General features: G+C 34.9%; 1 protein-coding gene across 13 annotated transcripts in view; it reads left to right on the forward strand.

The window, feature by feature from the left end:
* The window catches only part of ncam1a (neural cell adhesion molecule 1a), a 244,496-nt gene that overhangs the window by 204,868 nt on the left and 18,496 nt on the right, over positions 1-21,132 (forward strand). For 3 of the 13 annotated variants that reach the window (XM_017419868.3, XM_017419870.3, XM_017419876.3), the window contains 5 exons: positions 2,430-2,444; positions 4,808-4,855; positions 7,823-7,825; positions 10,545-10,669; positions 11,267-11,447. In XM_017419868.3, the coding sequence (XP_017275357.1) occupies positions 2,430-2,444; positions 4,808-4,855; positions 7,823-7,825; positions 10,545-10,669; positions 11,267-11,447 (372 nt within the window). Of the gene's footprint in view, positions 1-523; positions 527-2,429; positions 2,445-4,807; positions 4,856-7,822; positions 7,826-10,544; positions 10,670-11,266; positions 11,448-16,219; positions 17,465-21,132 lie in introns of those variants that run through there. The other 10 variants (XM_017419873.3, XM_037979001.1, XM_017419877.3 and 7 more) reach the window with 5 other exon arrangements.

Consider the following 21,132-nt stretch of genomic DNA (forward strand, 5'->3'; position numbering starts at 1 on the left):
ATGGTGATGGCAGTGCATGATGAAATGCTGGGGTATTTCAGAGGTCTTTTTTTTTATCTGTTTTTGATGAAAAGGAGCAAAGGTACCTGAGAAGCAGGCAGATTAAGAACACAGGCATCGTCAGACTTGTTTTACTCAGAGCGTGAGGCTGCATAAGCTTAACTGCAGATTGTCCTTCAGTAGCAAGATCTATTGCAACCTCAACTCCTCCACCCCTCTCTATTTTTCATGCACTCAGGTGACAGACAGTGAGACAAATCAAAATAATGTGACTAACAGCATTTTTACGTATATTCTGGTCATAATTCTAAGGACTAGGGGACAGATATGTTGTTAAAATGAATTGAAAACTAGTATTTAGCTGTGGGTGGGCCCATTTTAAATGCTGCATATTGCAGAAATAGATTGCTGTAGGTTTAGTTGGTGTGACATACATGCATGATGTAGTTCAGGTCCGAGACATAAAACAAAAAAAGCAGCAGGGCTGCGGTAAAATAATTTTATGAGGAGAGACAAGACGAAGAAGGTTAGTTGCAGGAAATTACCTTGGCATAGGCTCAGAGCCCTTTTTAAAATTAATTTCTTATGTAGGAAAAAAATCCTAATTTTAGTGAACTGACAGACTTCTAATAGATTCTGGAAAAGGCAGAGTTGAAGATGTTGGAGATTTATATTACTAAAAAAAACCAATTCAAATGTGATCGTCATTGTTTATTTAAGAAAGGAAATTGTGCCAAACATAACTGCTCAACAAGTTCCGAATGTACATAAATAAAAAAGTTTCAAAATAAGAGAAAAAAAATACTGATGTAAAGTTTTCACGTTTATTTCATCCTAGAGTGAAAATAAATGCTAAAAACAAATATTCAAATATATATATATATATATATATATATATATATATATATATATATATATATATATATATATATCAGATGTTTTTGTAGTTAATTTATGTAAACAAAGTCAAACTCTTTTTACTGTCTATTCATTAAAAGTTAAACTGAGGACACACTATACATTTTTTGCCAGATTTTACCAATAATTCTCAGTTGTGCAAAGTCTGTGGTAGTTGGCACAAAAATCTGCAGTTGTGTGAGGGGACCCGACCCCGACCTCTGTCGCCGTCAATCAAACATGTTTTAGCCAAATCTGAACTCAATCAGATCGTATGAACCGATTACCAACCCATCTGCAAACATGTGTTGCCAGCAGTCAAAGAAAAGAAAGGATGAGACGCAGGAAGTAACGTCAGAAGAGCAAATAGCTGCACAGACGACCAGCAGCAGTGAAGCGATCCTCCGTCACGTTTGCTTAACCTTTAAACTCACCCTCGCACAAGTTTGCTCAAGAGTTTGATAGGTTGAGGTAAACTGTTAAAACTCTTCACAAATATTATGGTAAAAAAAACAATTTAGAATGTTTAATAAAAAACAGTGTCACTGTAATAAAGACAGTAAATCACCCAAAAAAACAGCATATCGCTTTAATTGTTACAGTCTTAAAAATATTTATCATAAAAAATTTGGAGGGTAAAATAATGGTAATCATTTGTTCTATAACTAGCTTTAGTTGATAAATCATATAGTCTGTGATCCCTCATTCGCAGTTGTTTGATTTGTATTTTCCAGGCTTTCATTTGTCAACCAAAGATCTGCTGAAAACAGTCTGTTAGTTTACTTCAAGCCTTTTCAAAATCTGCAAAGACCCTGAAAGTTGCATAACGTGCCCCTAGTTTCAGTTTAACCAGGCTACAGGTAGAAAGCAGCCAACCTGTTTTGTCATTCAGAGCTTCAAGTCAGGGTCATGAATAAATCTTTGTTTTACTTTGTTCAGCCTCCCTGTCATGTTTCCATCTGTGCCTCTTCACCTCACTGCTCCTGTAGAAAAAAACTCCCTCCTTAGCTTCCTCCTTATTATGTCTGATTCAATACAGCTAAGAGACATGTTTCATCAGATGTCTGAGTGAAAGGATCGTTCATTTACGTAGCCTTTTTTTTTTTAGTTCAATTTGCATTCGAGATAAAACTTTACATAATTTTATGTAAATCAAATGAATGTTTTTGCAGAAAGATCAGGATATCTTATGTGCATTTGCCCGTATAAAATTGTATTTGCTGAGGAATAGCAGAGATGTGATCCTTATATAGTGTGTCTTATAAAAATCATTGACTCTCTATCTTAACTAAGAACTTATAGCCACAGAAAAGGAGTTTTCAAATTTTTTATTATTAAAAACTGAAGAACAAGAAGAAGCAAATATCCTGTGAATGGAAGCGTTATAGGAGTATGACACGGGGTTAATGATGTGGCAGGACAAAAATGTCCTCTTTCATTGATCACATTTCTCATTTCATTGTCTTTGTTCTCTTTCTGTTATTATTTTCTTGTTGTTTTTCATCTGTTCTGTTTTCCACTGGACCTCTCAGATTATTCTCTCACAAGTAAGTTTATTTTCATCCCGTCTTCTCTGCTATATTTCTCTCCACATTTGTCTTCATTCCCTTTGCAATGTTTGTTTTATTTTGACCGTTCTTTCAATATTAAACATATTAATCAAAGCTATTGATCTCAGGACGTCTTCCAAGAAAGACTGCAGTGGAATAATCAAGTACTTCCAGAACTGTAATCTATCAGTTCTTCTTCAGTCATACTTATTTTAAAGAGCTCATTATTTCACTCTGAAGGGATTTTTCCACATATACTTGATGACAGACTCATATTAGATGATTAGTGCCAGCAAACCTATCTATTTCTTGCCCATTTCTTATTGTTGTTTTGTTACTATTCTTGTTTAAAGCATAGATTCTATTTTCTGACACTGACACATGTCAGAAACTGATGTGTGAAGAAAATATTGGTGAAAACTGTTTATTTTCCAAAATGAAATATATCTATATGAAAGACTGGTATCAAATCCACAAAAGGTCTGAAAATACCTTTTAGTTTTTGTTGGGTTCCAAGAAGTGAGATTTAGAGCTTTTTTGAGTCTGGACTCAATGTTACCCAGAAAAAGGTTTTAAATGGATATGACTGGAAAAATACTGTGTCCCTGAAGCTCAAAAAAAAAAGAAAGAAAATTAAGAAAACAGAGATGAGACAAATAAGAGCAAAGATAAGAAATTTTGGCACAAAAGAATAACAAGAACAGCCAAACAACAAGAAAAACAATCTACAACACAATTAACAGAGCCTTTAACTGATCAGATTCAGCTACTTCACTGACTTTATTCATCACATTTGGATCTTGGAAATTAAATAACTTCGTTTCCATCAGTCACATGTTTTAGCTGCTGGCTTCGAGTGGGACTTTAGGCTGATGCCCCAGCAGATACACCACTTGAAATGGTGTGCAAACCACGGCCATAGTTACAAAAACACAAATACCAAAAATTCTTAAAAAATGCATATCCCCATTTCTTTTCCTTTACAGCTTCTCTTGCTTGAATTTACTCTAAAAGTACTTAGTTAGGTTTGCAAAAAAAGTATTTGGTTTTAGCTCTTATGAAAGAGAAGTGAATGCATTAGCGTCTTGATCATTTATTAAATTTTGGATCTGAGGATAAACACATCTATGACATAGAATTCAATAGGTTGCTGTGACAAATTCTGACCTGCAAAACCTTTCATTTGAGACAAACCAAACTTGATGCAGAAGCAGTTAGCATAGAAACGAATTATACGAAGCTGACATTGTGTGTCTTCAGTAAAAACAAAACATCAAAAAAGCATGATGTTGAAGTTTTCCAGCCTTAAACACAAACCGCAGAGTGCACAGTCACTACTCAGTTTCCTTTGGATGTTCCTTTTAATGTTTGCAGAGTTGTACTTCTAAAAGGATAAAATGGAGCAATGTTTGTTTCAAGTCTAGAGTTTTACATTTTAATTCCCACATTAATTAGTGAGAAATGAACAAGCACAATCCTGCATCCGGGGGATAAACTCCAGACTCGAGGCCAGTGCTTTCTTCAAGGGTATTGCCGATGCCCTCGACATTAAACATTTATTTTCACTGTGAGAGAAAAGCAGGCTGCCAGGGGACAGCTTCATAAACATACGGCAAATTGAATGTCTGGTATACATTTGGAAAAAGGGTATATTCAACAAACCTCCCTCTAAATAATAATCCACGTTGTTCTTATTTGTAAGTAATTTTGTTTGTGTTATTTCTACAACATACAGTTCACAGTTAATAAAACCGTTAGAGCATCCAAACTCGAAGCTTACAAAATACATGGGTAAAATTAAGAACAAAAATGTTGTTTGAAGCACATAGTTCTTTTAAACACAAGGTATATATATTTATGCAAAGATGGTCTTTGGTCTGGCAGCACAAATTAAATATTTATTAATGCAAAGCTGGCTTAGGTAACAACACCTTAAGGCTAAAGGTCTTACTTGACAGTTAGACATTAGCCCATCTGTGAAGCTTGGCACCATTTTGCAGAAATCAAACTGAAGCTAATTTGTGATTCAGACATACTTCAATTTGTGGCCAAACTACCTGTAATTGCAGTGATGACTAAAGTTGCACTGTTACATTTAGGGGGAAAAAAAAACTTTGTTAGATTGGCCTTAGTAGCTTCAGGGGGAAAAAAAAAAGTTTACTTCATTAATACGTCTTTAGGGGACTGGCCAAAAAAAAAATCTTACCATAGTTTAACTCAAGAGTAAAGAGGATTTGATCATACAGGTTGTGATTATAATAGGTGCAGAAAAACAAAAAGAAAAAGGAAACCCACCAAGCTCTGTGATCTTCTTACTGTTGAACTCCTGCACCTCTTATGCTGTTTTCACCGTTTTTCAGTTGAATCTGCGATACCACCCACTATTGCTGCCACCAGCATGACCAGTAGTGAGTATGTCAGTCCAGCAGTGTGCAGTGTGTCTCTCCTCACCCGTAACTTCACTTGCTTGGCCTCCCAGTTAGTGTAGATGGTCTTTGCTAATAGGATGAGTTGTGTCTTTACTAAAGAGTAGAATCAAATCAACAAAGAAAAAAAATCCCTGCAGTGGTTTTGCTAACTGTCTTGAGTACTGCTAGATTTTACTCTGACTAACATTTATCAAGACTGGTTGGTTAACCACCTGATTGTGGAGTTTGTCATAACTTGAGTGTTGGTAATGAATTTGAAAATTGTTTATTGTTGGTGTAGTTTCCTTTAGCATGAATGTTTGTCTTTTAGCAAAAGATCGGCTGCAAAACTAACATGCTTTTGGTAGTATTAGCTGATGCTAAGTTATTGTCTCGGTGCAAAGTTGGTTAGTTTAAAATAAAATTGGTGAAGTAATCTCACAACTTGTTAGTACTCTTGTTTGTTAGAAGCATTAGGGGATGGTAACCTCTACATCAGAACCTCACAGGCTGTTTGGATCTTAAAACTTGTATCTGTAAATCACATGACAATAATTAAAAGGTAAATTGCGTTTCTCTGCATAGATTTATGTTTTTGAGATGAAACAATGCTCTCAGGTATACAAAAGTGTTCTATAGCTAGATCTGAATGTCCAAGTAATAAAATGGCACCTTAAATTCTAAAATAATCATTGTCTAAATTGTTTGTTTATTTACTATTTTTAGTCAAAGTTCAAATGATAAAAATAACAACAATATGTTTCCAGGCTTAGAAAGTTAATGGTCACAGCAGCTGTTGGTTTATGAATAAACTCTTCAATGCTTTTTTCTTAATATATTTGTTTCATTGTAACTCAGTCACTATGTGCAGTCATGAACGACATACAGTACAAAATATGAGGCAAAGTTCAAATTTATACATGTATTCTTTCTAATGATTGTTAAACCTAATTTATTCTCCCAGCCATTTTCATTAGATTCTATTATTAAAACTGATTTCTCCTCTGTAAAATTTTGAGAGCTATTTAAGCACATCTCATCACAGTGACCACTCAGGTCAGACACAGTTTCAGATCATTTGGCAATCATGGCAGCACAATTAGTCTTTACAATGTGACTGTGTCTGCAGACAGTTCTTTTAAAGGTAGTACCTCACTGGGCTGCAACTGCTGGCGACTAGTCGATGAACGGCGTTTGTGAGGGAGTTTACACAATGTCTTGCGATATTTGTGAGGCTTGAAGTCGTATTGCTTGAATTTCGATCATGTTAAAAAAATGAATGCAACAGATTTTCCTTCAAAATAGTCACAGAGTTGTCGTGGGCGTCTCAAACCCCTCTAGATTTTGTCACAGGCTTCTCCAACCCTTAAGAACAGAAGAGCTGTAGTTTGACAGTAGCATGAGAGCTATGAGAGAGTGAACATGCCCAGGTCTAAAAACAATGCAGATGATACACATCAAATAATAATAATTAGTAAAAAAAAAAAACCAACAAAACAACAACAACAAAACTGGTCCAAATCTGCCTATCTTTATTTCAAAAGCATACTCCAGCAGAATAAATTATAAATGCAGGGACAGCTTCCAAGGTGGGCACAAAGCAGCAGAGGTGGGTATAATGAGGGAAGAAGAGGGCAATGAAATAATGTGTCTGGCCTAGAATACAGTTTTGCAAGCCATGCACACAAAATTAAGCCATGATTTTCAAAGACTGGCTGCGCAAAACCAAGCGTCGTGGCTTGCTAGTCTCTACACTCAGAATTCAGTGAGACTGCAGTTGAAAATTTTTCTTTTTTTCCTCACAATATTAAATCAAATTTGAGTTGCCAACTAGTCTTCAACAGTCCCACCCCAGTGAGATACTACCATTAAAATACATCTTAACTTGCTACAGTGATGAGCTCTGAAAAAGAGGTAGCAGTTCGATAGCTGAGTGGTTCCATCTTTTTTTCCCTGTACATTTTAAAGTGACTACACATTTTGGTTAAATTAAACAGTGTACAGCTTTAATCAGAATAAAGGAGAATATGTAACCCTATGTGTATAAATGTACAAATTCTAACAGAAATATTGACAAATGATGCGTTTGTTATGTAAACTGTACTTTCTGTTCATATATTTGTCTTAACTCAGTCTTCCTCTTTAACACCTTTTTATTAACACATGTCAGATACAGCTAAAGCTTAATAATAGTAGCTAACAGATGTTCGAAAGCATTAAGCTCCAACAAACATTCACTGATTTCTGCATCACTCAGAACAAATGCTACTGGGCTTTTAAATTCATCTGGTGCAGATTTTTATTTATTTATTTATTTGTCTGCTGTGGTGTGTAACATGTTTGTTTCTCATTATTTTTAAACCCAAAGCTGTGGAGTTTTTCATATGTTATGTTTTTGATGTAGCTTCATCCATCAAAAAACCAGCTGGTGTATTTATTTCTTTTTGCGAATAATTTTTTGTAGACTGAAAGAAGCCATGCTGTTAGAATGAGCCATGGTTTAAATTCAAATTGGACCTTTGAGGCATCATGAAAAACAAAATGATGGTTGAATGGTTGAATGGTTCAGTGGTTGAATGAAGCAAGTACTTTTGCACAGTTTTGGTTGTATTTTAAATCTAAAAAATGTATTTTTGAATTAATTTTAAGGAATATAATCTACACATTTCAAACAACCAAAACTGCATTTTCAGCTCCCCCTTTTCCTCCACTTACTTATTGAATATTTATTTTTTAAATTGAAAAATTTAAATTTAGTTTGTACATTTATTTAATTTTCTTGTTTTGTTTGGAATTTTGCTCTAACATTTTCATTTGCTTTTGGTTGGTTCTGATGTGTTTTCATCATTTCAAACTGTTTTGTTTGTTTCCCCATGTCCCTTCAACCAATCATGTCCGTGCGCATCATGTGACTTTGTCATGTGGCTCTTGCATGGTGCTGATGATGTCGTCTTCGGTGACCAACAGAAGGTAATTTTTTTATTTTTTTTTAATTCACAAGAAATTTGTAAGATTAAATTAGAAAAAGATACATTCAAATTATCTTCTTAGTCAGTTTAGTCATTTTCATTCAGTAACAAACCCATTCAACTAATAGTACTAAACATGAATCAAGGCTCCACCAGCATCTCATTCATTCATTCATCCGAATAATTTTCATTCTGTCCAACTAAGAAATGTCACAAAGTATGCAGACCGTTTTGTCTTTTTCTAAGTAGCCTAATAATTGCAGAACTGATCCAGAAGGACTTATTCTATTTTACTGAAGGTGGTCATGGTGCTGTATCTGGAGATATTTGTCATTTAATTCAAACTGTAGAAAGTTTTGCTAATTTTGTTTAAACTACTACTACATTTATTTTACAAATATTCCTGATTTACTGTTTGTTTTTTTTTACTACAGTTCTCTTTTAGCCCAAAGACAATGTCACATTTTACGTTTGAATTTTAGGTGTGTACATTTTTAATTTCAGTCCTAATTTGTGCCAAATGGATTTTTTAAAACATTTTTTTATTTTTTTAGTAGCTCTTCAATAACAATTGAAATGTTAAATATCACAAGAGAAGCCTCACAAAGTGCCACAGACAGAGATGTGCTTCATGCTCACTGTTAAATATGGTCACTCACATGCTGATTTTTTTATGCTTTTTCTCTCCTAAAGATAGCTCCCACTGTTTTAGACTGAACTCACAGCAATGCATTACATCCCTGCAGCATGCACGTTTCTTTCCTCTTTCTTGGTCAAATTCCCCTTTTTGTTTCACTGAAAATGTCAGTCCTGTTGCATGTGTCTGCGTCTTGATTGTTATGTCTCCTAACTGAACCTTAAACACAAATACTTGTTTACGGGATTCACCCAATCTGTGATATTAATACTGTAGCAATTAGTTGTTGTTGTTTTTTACTGTTGCATAATGCAGCATCAAATGAAACTCTGAAAGCATGTTGGTTTTTAAAACTAAAAGAAAAGATTTTTGTACAAAAACATGTTTCAAATCGCTTTGGTTCTAACCTCTTAATGTACACTAGAACATATAAAGGGTGTCATGTTAATTAAAGCTGCATATGGAACCTCACCACCCACATTTATGTCTTTACAAGGTTTTGTGTGGTTGGAGCGCCACATGTTCCTGTTCCTAAATGTGCTGCAACACCCAATTTTTTCCAGCCTACAGGAGTCTTTCATTCTAACTGCTTCTCTCTCTCAGCTGTTATAGCCTCAGAAAATCTTTCCTAACTCTGACTGATGCTTGTGGATAACAAATATGAATGCTCTGATCTCTGGCTGCCACTGTGCTGCTGCTGCTCTAACTAAAACTCCCGAAGTCATTTTAAGCCTCCGTCATGCTCCCTTCATTCTGGTGGACTTCTGCTTCTGAGCAGTGGACTTGGTTGATTTACTAGCTTCATGAATAACTGCCTTCATGCATATTCATTTTAATAACTGCAGCCACTAACATTGTAAAAGCCAACTTTTTTGTGTCCATTTAAAATATATCCCAACGTAAATCATTGTTCTCATTTGCACAGTTACACACTGGAATAAAACGCATTTAGCCTTATCTTAAATACAAGGTCTCTTCTTCCTGTTTTGACGTTTTTAATATCGGAACATTAGTTCAATGCAAAGTGTAAAATACAAAAAGCTGATAAATATGGGTTTTAAAGTTTCTATACTGCCTGTACAGCAATCACAATGACATGAGAGTAGAAGGTAACACCCACACAGCAAACTGAGGAAACAATGACCTTCCCTCCCAGAAGACTATGTAAATGTTATTAAAAGTAATAAGGTAACATGTCCAATCAAGGCCTTCAGGCTCATTATCCTACAACCCAGCAGAAATGACTCAGGAGGACTGAGCTGATAATGAGGAGCCTCGACAAGAGCAACACCTCAGTCAGCGAGGCAGTCGCTCTGCCCTCTGCTCCTTCAAGTTGTTGTTAAACTGATCTGCTTTAATGATAATCTACTTCCTTAAAGTAGAGTTTAAAAGTTTATTAAAATAAAAGCTTTTTGTTGTTTAATGAGTGTTTCAAATGAAATGTTAAAATATATTTCTGGTCCTTTTAAAAGAAAAGAGACAAATTTCTATTGTTCTTAGTGATTAAAGCCCTTAGATTAGGGTTAGAAAGATGCAAATTATTTTTGATTAATGACTATTTTTCATGTTTAGTTGTGATTTTAATTGATTTATAACAAAGTAATTTGATTGGAGATCGAGAGCATTGTTCGGAGGAATGAGTATGAGTAATTAGTGTCTCACCTCCTCTGACAGCTGTCAAACTGCGCTTTCACAAAACGGTTTCATGAGATGGCCGTAAGACTGGTCCATCTTTCAGCTTCCCCTGACCATTCATAAATCACATATCAAGTCGGCCACGGCCCACATAAACGTGAGCTTTCAGAAATAAAACAAGTTTTGTGGAACCTGAAAAAACAAAGTGGAACTCATATGCTTAGATGAAGTAGAAACTGTCAATATTTTATAGAATCAAAAAGGACAACTTATTTAATGCTACAGTTAACATGGCATGGACGTTCGCCGCATTTTCTGATTATAAAATTAGCTGATTTGAAAGGAAAAGCATTTTAAAAGAATATAGAATATAGTGATTAATTTCAACAGTCAGATTATCACCATATATTTGCTGATTAACTGTAATTTTTTCTTCTGTCCTGTGTAGGAGAACCCAATGCCCCCAAACTAGAGACCATATCTGTAAAAGAGGGGAATTCCTTTAAGGTCAAATGGATCAAACAGGATGACGGTGGCTCTCCCATTAAACACTACCTGGTCAGATACAAAGCTGTGAGTATGCTGCCTAAAAAGGTAACTTGGTACCTCTTTGCATGTTCTTCAATTTTTCAAAGTATTATCAGTGCTTGGAAATATCCCGTTGCCAAACGGAAACAGAGATTAGCAGCTAGGCTAGGCTTTGCCAGAAAAGGACAACTGCCAGCGACTCTACAACATGTTTGGATTAACTTTAATCAATAAGTCATTGTTTTCTCCCTGCAAGTTTTATCTTCTTAAAAACAAAAAACATGTTCCCAGAATGAGTTCTGCCAATTTTAAATGAGCAATTTTCACTGGGGAGGAAGGCAGAGTGTGAAAGGAGCACCCCGTAAGACAAAAAACCCCAGCTGGCTTACAACCAAATGTGTTTTTCTTTTGTAACTCAATATAATAAATTTCACTCACTAGGATTCGTGCTGGCATGTGATTTATTTATTTATTTATTTTATTCCCCTCCTCTTTCCCCTATTCTTAGGCTGCCTAATTGTAGTTGCTTTATTGTTGTGCAACAGATGCAGATCAGAACTGATAAGTCTGTTAGAAAATTACCAAAATCACACTTTACTATTACTATCATTGACATTTCCTTTGCCTGCATTCTTTACTCAGAAACACGTATTGGACTGGAAACCAGAGCTCCGCCTTCCCCCTTTCAGTGAGTACACAGTGCTGGCCGGTCTGGATTGGAACACAGATTACGAGGTCCACGTGGTGGCAGAGAACCAGCAGGGCAAATCTGAGCCTTCCATCACTTTCTTCAGGACAGCTATAGAGCCCACTCCCATCCCAGGTACTATTTTCATCATCCCACCCTGAGCTTTCACACATACCAGCTACAGTGCACGTGGGCTCTTACTATGACTAGAGAATCTGAGCTATTTGACTTTTCAGCTACAGTTTGTCAGCTGTAGGCTCTGAGTGAAAAAGATTAAGATTTTGACTTTTTCACAGATGGTAACAATATGAAAAACATTTGATGCAGTGTCCATTAAAACCTAAATCAAGTGATGCATCAATGCCTTATTTTCACATAAAATACCAGCATCTGCAAAGGTTTTTTGCACAAGTGGTCATGGTTGGTCTCTGCACTGTTGCTCTGTTGTGTTTAAAGTGCAAATTTTAACCCTGGGCTGTTTCCCCACCCCACTAAACCTGAGCTACTGTCTGTAACAGGTTTAACTTTGCTCATATCCATCTTTCTTTTATCCTCCCGAAGAACACGTTATGTCCCCGTCTTTCCTCTATTCTCATCTTCTCTCTCCATGCTGTCATGCCTCCCTTTTATTTCTCTCTCAAAAGAGGAGTTTATTGAATCAAGAACCTATTTTGTTAACAGCCAAGGGCACAGTAAGGGACAGATGAAATTTCACAAGAATTGTAACATGAATTTCAAGAAAATAGAATGGTGCTCTGTAAAAAAAGAGAGTAAATGGAGCAAACGTGACCATTATTGATTACTTCAAAACACAGTATTTCTTTTTTTTTTTATGAATTGTTACCCAGTATAAAATAACAGTTACTGATTAACTCTGCATGTAGAAAAAAGAGAAATAATCAGAATTTAGGTGTAACATTTTGTATTAGAAAGGTGTTTTCTAGTTACAATTTTCTCAAATAATTTAGATATGGAGGGAAATCATAAAAAGCTGCAGAAGTTGGTTAGACTGTGGCTGTTTAAAAAAAGTAATAGATGCCTTTAGAGACTGCTTGAAAAGCCAGACCAGTTTTTGTTTACCAGAAACTGGTAAACAGATAAAATTAATGTCAGCCCATACTAAAGCAGGTTTGAGTACAGAAGGCTGGGCCCTTCAAAGCTGTCAGTGGTTCTGGGTACTATTTTTTAACAAAAATAAACAGAAAAAACGAAGCTGCTAAAACAGTCATTGCCAAAACTGGTGCATAAAAGAGTATTAAAATGGGACATTTTATTTAGTTATTTTTAACTTTATCTGTTACAGCTGTGTCTATGAGAAAACAAGATTTTTTGTAATGAGCAGCTGCTGTTCATGAAACTTTTGTCACACTGATGATTTAAATTATTTATGAAAAAGTAAAAATAAAATCGTAAACAGCATAGAAATCGCTACCTATCTAAAATTTTCAAATGATATTCTTTTTATTGATTAGTTACAATGATTTCCCTTACAGAAAAAACACATGATGATCACATGTGAAAACGTGATTTTCACGTGTTTCACGTGACAAATGTGAAACACGTTTTGCTGATGTTTCCTGGAAAAGTATGTTTCCCATGTTAAAAATCAATGTAAAACACATGTTCGGTGTGTTTCTCATGTAATTTTAGAACATTTTTAACATGTTAATGTGATTCCATGTGGTCACATGTTTTAACACATGGGATCCATTAAATTCATGCAGGTTTTTTGTAAGGATTATTTCATTTATTCGACTTTTACTATAAGAGCCAAAATCATAAGTTTTCTTAGACAGTATATTGATCAATACATACATGTCCATTAATTTAGTGTAAGTAAGATTGATTAGAAGTAACTCATATATTTGCAAACTTTTTTAATGTACTGCAAAAAATATTAGAAAACATACAGACTACAAGTGAAACTTTGTTGTTGTTAACATTAGGATATCACTTTTCCAGCTTCTCGAGTTCAGTGTGTCATAATTTACCAAAATATCAGAAAAATATGCAAACCAAGAATTTGTTGAAATTTGTCATTACTGTCCTGTTTTTTTTTTTTCATTATTATTATTTATGGTCTAGCTTTTAAAAATGTGTTTTTTTTATTCCTTTTTTGTATAACACCATTATCTGTGCCTCACATTTAGTTTGTGTGTGTGTTTGTTGTGTCAGCCTCTGTTTTTACTTTTGTCTTGCCTGGTTTAGTGGCTCCCACAACTTTCAGGATTCATGAATGCTCTAAATATAGTCTGTGGCCTGGTTAGGTGGGGATGCAGCCCTTTCCAGCCTTTGCATGGTGCCTCCTCCAAGTCGATTAATATTTTCTGTTTGTAACCGGAATAACTAAAAGGCAACTGCTGCCAGTGCATGGCACATGAAAAACAAAAAGTAGCTTTTGTCTTTTGTTTGTTTTCTGGGCAGCAGCCATATAGCAGTGGGAGGTTTGGATCACTTATAATACTACCAGATCAGAAGTTCACATGGGTTTCATCCAAATCAGTCTGCCCTTAATTCTCCTAATTACTTTTACTTAGTTTATTTTTTTCCTGGATATTTTAGTTCTGCTTCCAAGATTTTTTTTTTTTTTGTATCTCCAGCAACTAACTGAAGAAAGTGCTGAGGTTTATTTTGAGCTACAACATCTGCATTTAATTTGACTTCTCCTTTTCCACTCACACAGCTGGTTTTGGTAATGCTCACTCAGAACAGCTGCTGTTTTGTAAATAAATAGTGGCTCCATACGCTCAATTACAACTTAGGTTCCACATGCAGTTAATGCATTGTTTAGCCTCTTTCTGTATATTTTTGTTTTTGCTTTTAAACAAATGTTCAGAATTTAGTAACACATAAAAGATGTGTTTATCCTTGGAACTTGGGTGGATTTTTTAATTGGAACGTGTTCCAGCATTAAGCATGTCTGAAAACAAGTTTTACCAGTCAAAAATAATCTGCTGAATCTGTTGTGTCACAGTAGTTTATGTGATTTGGCTTCTGTAACTTTAGTAGGCAGAGCTGGGTGGCATTTGCATGCTTCAGACGCAGACAAGGCAAAATGCTTCCCAGCTGTCGAGATGAAATGATAGTAGTTAAAATCAAACTTTTCATTATTCTCTTATATGGACCCAAACAGTGGCAGGTACTGACAGGTGATTAATCCAAATCTCCCCAGCTAAGGTTGACATTTCAGTAAAATCACAAAAAAATAAAATAAAACTGCTATTAATTTTCTAAGGATTGATAACATGAGGTCATCCATTCATCCATGTCTCAGACTTCATAACCAGCATCTGTGTTGGATGTGTGAGTTTTGCATGGGCTATTCTCCTCACCATGACTAGTGGTGTAATGGTGACAGAAGAAATGGTTCAGTTGTGAATGCTTGCCCACCCTTTCCCTATTGTTGTGCATGTTCATACCAAGCAACTGTGGAGTAAATTATCTTCCGTTGCAGCCATTTTTGTAACTGGTTCACTGAAGAAGAATGCATAAGAAATATGAGCAACAACAGTCAGTAATATGTCTGTTTCTTTCTTCTTTCACCACGTAAAAACAGCCAAATTACTTCAACACTGCCTTTTCTTTGATAAGTTACGTTTTTATTGCAGCTGTAATGTTTGTTCATTTAGAAGGTGAGTTTTTCTTATATATATATTACTCTGACTATGCTGAACTGCAACATTAAATAGTTTTACTCTAAGTTAAAAACATCGCTGTTTGAAGCTTGTAGAAATTTACAAGTACATAAAACTTTAGCTAAATGTCCAAAGAGAGAATAAAACAAATCTAAAATTCCTGCTTTGTTTATTAATTCTTTTAAGTTAATTAATACAATATTTATAAAATTAGTTATTTTATCAGTGGTGAGTAAATATCTACATGCATGTAGAGGCACTTGATCAATGAAGCAAGTTTTTTTTTAAGTGGAGATGAAAACTTATTAAGGTCCTTCTTCCAGTAAAAGGACAAATGAATGTAGTTTTTAGTAATTTTATTTGTGCTTCTTTTGTTACAAACTAAAACTTTATTATTACAAATATTCATAAACTTCATAAACTTCTAGATACCCTCACACCAACTCATTTGAGTTGAATCAATCCAACTTAATGAGGACCACTAGCTGCTGGATCGCTAGATTGTGCATCTTTTTTTGACCATAAATCAGGCAGAATAGAGTAAATGACTAATAAGTAAAATGTCTGGTTAACTGTAACTATATCGGTAACTATATTTGTTTTTTTCTAGTTTTGCTTCCTTATTTGGCATAATCAGGTGCCTGTGCTTGCATGTACTTTGAACTGCACCACTGGCCATTATTAATATGTTTTAATAGTCAGACTATTGCAGATATGTTCCTGTATCAAGGTTGTCATTATTCTTTAATTTAAACATTGACTCCTGACTTACTGCCATGACTGATTAAAATTGTCCTTGTGTTTTGAAGCAGAGAAGGATTGCAGTGTGTTTGAAATGTCTTCCTCAGTGGTGTCTTTCCCCTTTGTGTGACCTTCCTCTCATTCCTCCCATCAACCATAAAGCCGTACTGCTAACATATTGTGACGTTCTTTTGGTTTTGTTTTTAGTTTTGGTTCTAAAACTTAGAGTTCCTTTTGTTATTCCTGAGTTCAGTCTTTAGTAACCTTTCAGATGTGGATTTCTGAATTTCTGACCTATTTTTCATTTTCTTTCCCTCTCTCTCTCCTGCTTCCCTTTTTCTCCATGTCCTCTTCCTGTCTTCATGTGTGATCTTCTGGGCACCTATGGACCATGACATTGCCATACACACAAATTTCTTTCTCTGTTTGTGCTTTTATTATGTTTTCTATCTTCTTGTCACACCTAATTGCTACGACTATCGCTTAAAAAAATTGTTGATGTGTATCAATATTATTGGTCAACCACCTCAGCTACCCTTGGTTGCCAATGTGTGACATACAGTCTGGCAGCTCTTCTGGCCTCAGTTCTGACTGTGTTCTGGCTCTCATAAACTGATTTCATTCAAGGAGAAAGAGGATGGTCTGAGCCGTTTTAAAATCCTTGGGTCCAGACTCCTGTGCTTTCTATGCCTTTTTTCACCATTGGGCAGCCACCTACAAGATTGGGAAAAAAAAAAAAGATGAAGATTCAAGACATTGGTTTCATGTTATTACAGGGTGCTCGGTACTTGCATCGTTTTCAAGTTTGAGATTTTGGGTTCTGTTGATATTTTGTTTTTATTTGTTTTCATGGTATATATGACTATATTTAGGTGGAGGGGGATATTGAGGGTTAGTCAGTGTTGCCAATTGAAATTGGGTTGATGCAATGAAGACAAAGTGTTGTTGCTTTGTTTTAGATTTGATAAGTAACACATTCATAATGCCTTAATGTGGTCAGAAAAGAGGTGAATAGAGTAACTACCTTCGACTGTTTAATAATGCGTCTACAGTGTTTTAACAAGAAATGGCAGACCGAAAAAAAACAACTTAGATTTAGGACTTTGTTGCCTTTTAATCCGACATCATTCCATTGATATGTCAAAGTGACATAAAAGCATGAACACGGCATGAAAGCTGACACAAGGCATGAAGAAGTATTCAACAATGTGCTATGCAGCTGCTTCAAATCCCCCTCAGTCAAGCATTATGAATGTGTTAAACAGGAGAAAGTGCAAATACTGTGCCTAATTCCTGTCTTTGGGATCCAAGCTTGAAATGTCCTGCTGTACAACATGTGGAAAGATAACATTTGCGAAGAATTTCAACATTGGTTATGGTCAAAGAACTAATTTTTTCAAATCTGCTTCTTACTTTTCCATATTATAGTATGCTCATTTACAAATACATGTAATCAGCTTGTATGAAGAAGATGGAGAGTTGTGAAGAAACTGACTAATCATGTTTTGTGACAAAGTGTACATAATCTTTTAAAACTGATATTCGAGAAATACAATAAATCAGCTGTTATTTTGACAACTCATGTTCTCTTTTTACCTGAAAGTAAAAAAAAAAAAAAATGTCTGAAAAAATGAATGCGATGGCTGTTAAACACTGAGAATCTCATTTCAAGAATGTGAAATTATTTTATCTTCTGAGACATTTTTGTAAGTGTATATCAGTGTATTTCCATGTAACCATTGTAGGGTTGAAATAAATTCTTTCCTTTTCTTTCAAGACAGTAATGGCTTTTTGAGGCTTAACATATGGAGATGTGTGACACTTTTTTTTTTCTTTTGCCGAATTTTCCTGGGAAAATGCTTGTGAGACCGATTTTAGTCTTTGTTTCTCTGGAGCTTTAACACAATGTGTATAATCTGCATTCAGTGTTACATTGCACCACAGATGACTGTTAAACCCAGATGCTGAACAATGAGGAGCTTAGATTTTGCCTAACTGAAGAAGAAAGGAGTTTATTTTTTTATTATTATTTTGAACAAAAAAAAAAGAAAAGAATAACATGTAAACTGTGTTTGCAATATAGAGGCTTTGCAGCAGGACCAAAAGGTGGCTGTTTTTAAAATGCAACTACAATTTCAGCTAAAGATTGTTAAAAAGGTAGAGAACCCATGGCTTGGAAAGCTTGGGCCGACAATTGGAGACTAGTTGGCGACTCAAACCTGGATCAATACTGCAGCAAAATATGAAAATTTTCAGTTGTAGTGTCACTGAATTCTGAGTATTTTTATGACCAAGTAACCAACAAGCCGTCACTGAAAATCATGACCCATTTTTGTGTGCAAAGCTTGAAAAACTATTCTAGGCCGTGCACATTATTTCATTGCCCACCTCCTTCTAATTTATATCAACTTTGTGTTCACTTTGTCTGCAGCTCCCACTCCTAATATTTAGTCTACTGGCGTACATTACAGTTAATAATTACTTTTATCATTTGCGTGAATTTTAGACCTTTTTCTGTCAAAGGAGAGCACCCATGCACATTTCAAAATACAGTTCTTGAGATGTTTAAGACACCAGCAACAACTTTGACTACTTAAAGAGAAAATTTGTTGCACAAATCACTTTTAACATGTTCAGATTTCAAGATGGTGAGCTTCTGCAGCTCATGCAAGGAAATCTACAATCCCCGTGAACATTGTGAGACATGCTGTAGACAAATTTGCCAATTAGTCTCCAGCAGTTGCTAAACTTAACCAAAAACTAAATTAAAACAGTAAAAAAATGCAAAACAATGATTTCACACATGATTAAATAATGATTTTTAAAGTGCATGGTTTAAGCCATCTACCACACATTCTCATTTTTTCTATTTCTTTCAATAAGAAAGTAATTCTTTATTTTGCACCTGTGTTCTTGCCATTTAATGCTCTCACAGCAAGAAATATTATCTGCATAAGTCGAGATGCAAGCGAAACAGCAGGAACTGAGTACTTAAAACAACAAGTAAACAGATTAATAATGTGAACAATAAAAAAATACATTCAGTTTTAACACAGAGATAGCACAGAATTGTAAATTTATGCATTGAGCTCTACAGATGAAAAGATAAAAATGAATGACTTTGTGATAGGGGGTTGATTTTTCTGACACCTCATAATCCCCTGTTTTTGTGCTTCATCCTCTGCCATTGATAAATCAAAATGTTTTGTTAATTCAAGAACAAATACAGTGAATGCAGCATTGCAGCCTGCAATCCATCTATAAAACAAAGCACATATTGTTTTAGGCATCTGTTCAGATGTTTTTATTTTATTATTTTTTTGGAACAACAATGTCATTATTGGGAAAGTCAAGTAATGACTAAAGAAGTTGTTGGTGGTAAGAGCTTCAAGTTTTAAAAATAACCATCAGGTCCTAGTTTAAGCAAAGCTTTCTATCGAGTTTACATTTATTCAAACCTTTGTTCCACTGTCTGCTCTACAGCTCATGAAAGATCTGCAGAGTCATAATAGACAAAGTGATGGTTAAAAACTAAGATCACGTGCAGCCATAATCAACATTTCAATGTGAGAAAATTAATAAAGCATTGATTCATTTTCAGTAATCACACAAATGTGAATGGTGATTTTTTTTTCTCTCTCTCTGTCTTTACAAAGGCAATGTTGTATAAACCACAGAATGGTTGCCAGTGACAAACACTTTTAAATGCTCATTCTAAAGCAACTCATGTTTCATTATGACAACTCCCTGCTGGGTTAAATTGTTCTGCAAATGGTGCACAAAATTCTACAGATATACAGTATTGATGTTTACAGAGACAACAGTCGGTCACAAAAACCCCTACTGTTGTGGCTTCTAGTGCATTTTCTCCTACATCAACTTGGTGTTAAAATACACAAAAAATTAGTCTTCACTTATATTAGCAGAGACTTTTGTGATGTCTTAATGTCCTTGTGGAATACTGAAGCATAGAAAAAAACATGTACTCAAGTTTCCATTTGAAAAACAAGGCCGTGTCTTAATTTGAAGATGTGTAGCTGAAAGCAAAGAGCTACTTAAACGAAAATAAGCAAACTGAAGTGATTTTACTGCTTCATTTATAAATATGTAAAACACATTTATAAATCAAGCATCACCAAATGATCATTAATTGAAACACACATCACTGAAGTCTAAGCAACAAAAAGGAAATATAGAGGAATTCAATTGATTTAAATTTATTAGTTTCTTTTAAAAGGTTTCACCTCTGAAATGTTTTACCATCATTTTTTTCTTAAAATTAAAAATGAGATTCCAGCTCTTTCACCTAATTATTTCTGACACTGCTGTTTAATCTCAACTAAATTCTATCTTAAGGAAAAAAAAAAAACTCTCATGACACTCTGTGAGGTGCTCTTTGTCACTTTTCCCTGCTGTTGGAGCCCGTTGAGTAATGATGGTGATGATCAATGCTGAGGGATTTTCATTTTTTTTGTTATCATGATCTTCATTTAAATGTCTGCATCACTTCTGTTTCCATTAAACACGAACAGAATCCTTCTCATTCGTAAAGCAAATGGTGCTCTAGCTGTCTGCAGGAAAATTGGCTGTTACTGTTCAGGAATGTGAAATTATTTAGCTCCAAACATTTCCCAGGTTTTGTCAGTTAGATAAGACTAGTTAAATATTATTGGTATGGTGTGTAAAGGAAAATGAATAGAGGAATAAATGAATTTTATTTCAAACAGACAAACGAAATACAAAATATTTTTTCTGATCCTTCCATTTGAAAAGCAGTAGAGTGAAGAACAACCTATATTTTCCTACTATTTTCTCACCTATCTGTTGATCAATATAACTCTAATTATAATTACCCCTCTTATATTATATACATGATCTTATTATTTACAGCAAAATTTAACATTAATAGCTTCTTTTAATCCACCACTGTTCTAAATGCCATCAACATTCCTCTACTGCAAGTTGTATTTAGTTTTTGAAAGCAGTCATAATCTGTCCACCATTTCCGTTTAATCCATCTATTTTTCATTCCCATTTGTTTCTATACAGAGTCATGACTATGTTTATTGAGTATGCCTTGCCATCCCAGCACAGGACCACATTAGGATGAATGAAACAGAAAATCATTCACAGTTGCATCTAGAGACCATTTAGATTTTCCATTTAACCTAACGTGCACGTTTTTGGTCTGTAACAAACCAGAGTACCTGGGGAAAAGCCGCACATGCAGTGGGAGAACCTGCGAGCTCCATGTTGCAATATTGCTAACCAACTGGGCAAACATGCAGCCAATACTTCCTGCATTTCCTTTAATTTATACTTCTTTATATTTTCTTTGAAGCTTTATTTTAATCAGATCTTTTCAGGTTAGGTTTGCATGCAGAAAAATTATAAAACGGTTTTAATATCTACAGGAATTCAAGTTCTCACTGTTTACTAAAATG

The sequence above is a fragment of the Kryptolebias marmoratus genome, linkage group LG13, assembly GCF_001649575.2.
Source record: "Kryptolebias marmoratus isolate JLee-2015 linkage group LG13, ASM164957v2, whole genome shotgun sequence".
NCBI classification, from domain to species: domain Eukaryota; kingdom Metazoa; phylum Chordata; class Actinopteri; order Cyprinodontiformes; family Rivulidae; genus Kryptolebias; species Kryptolebias marmoratus.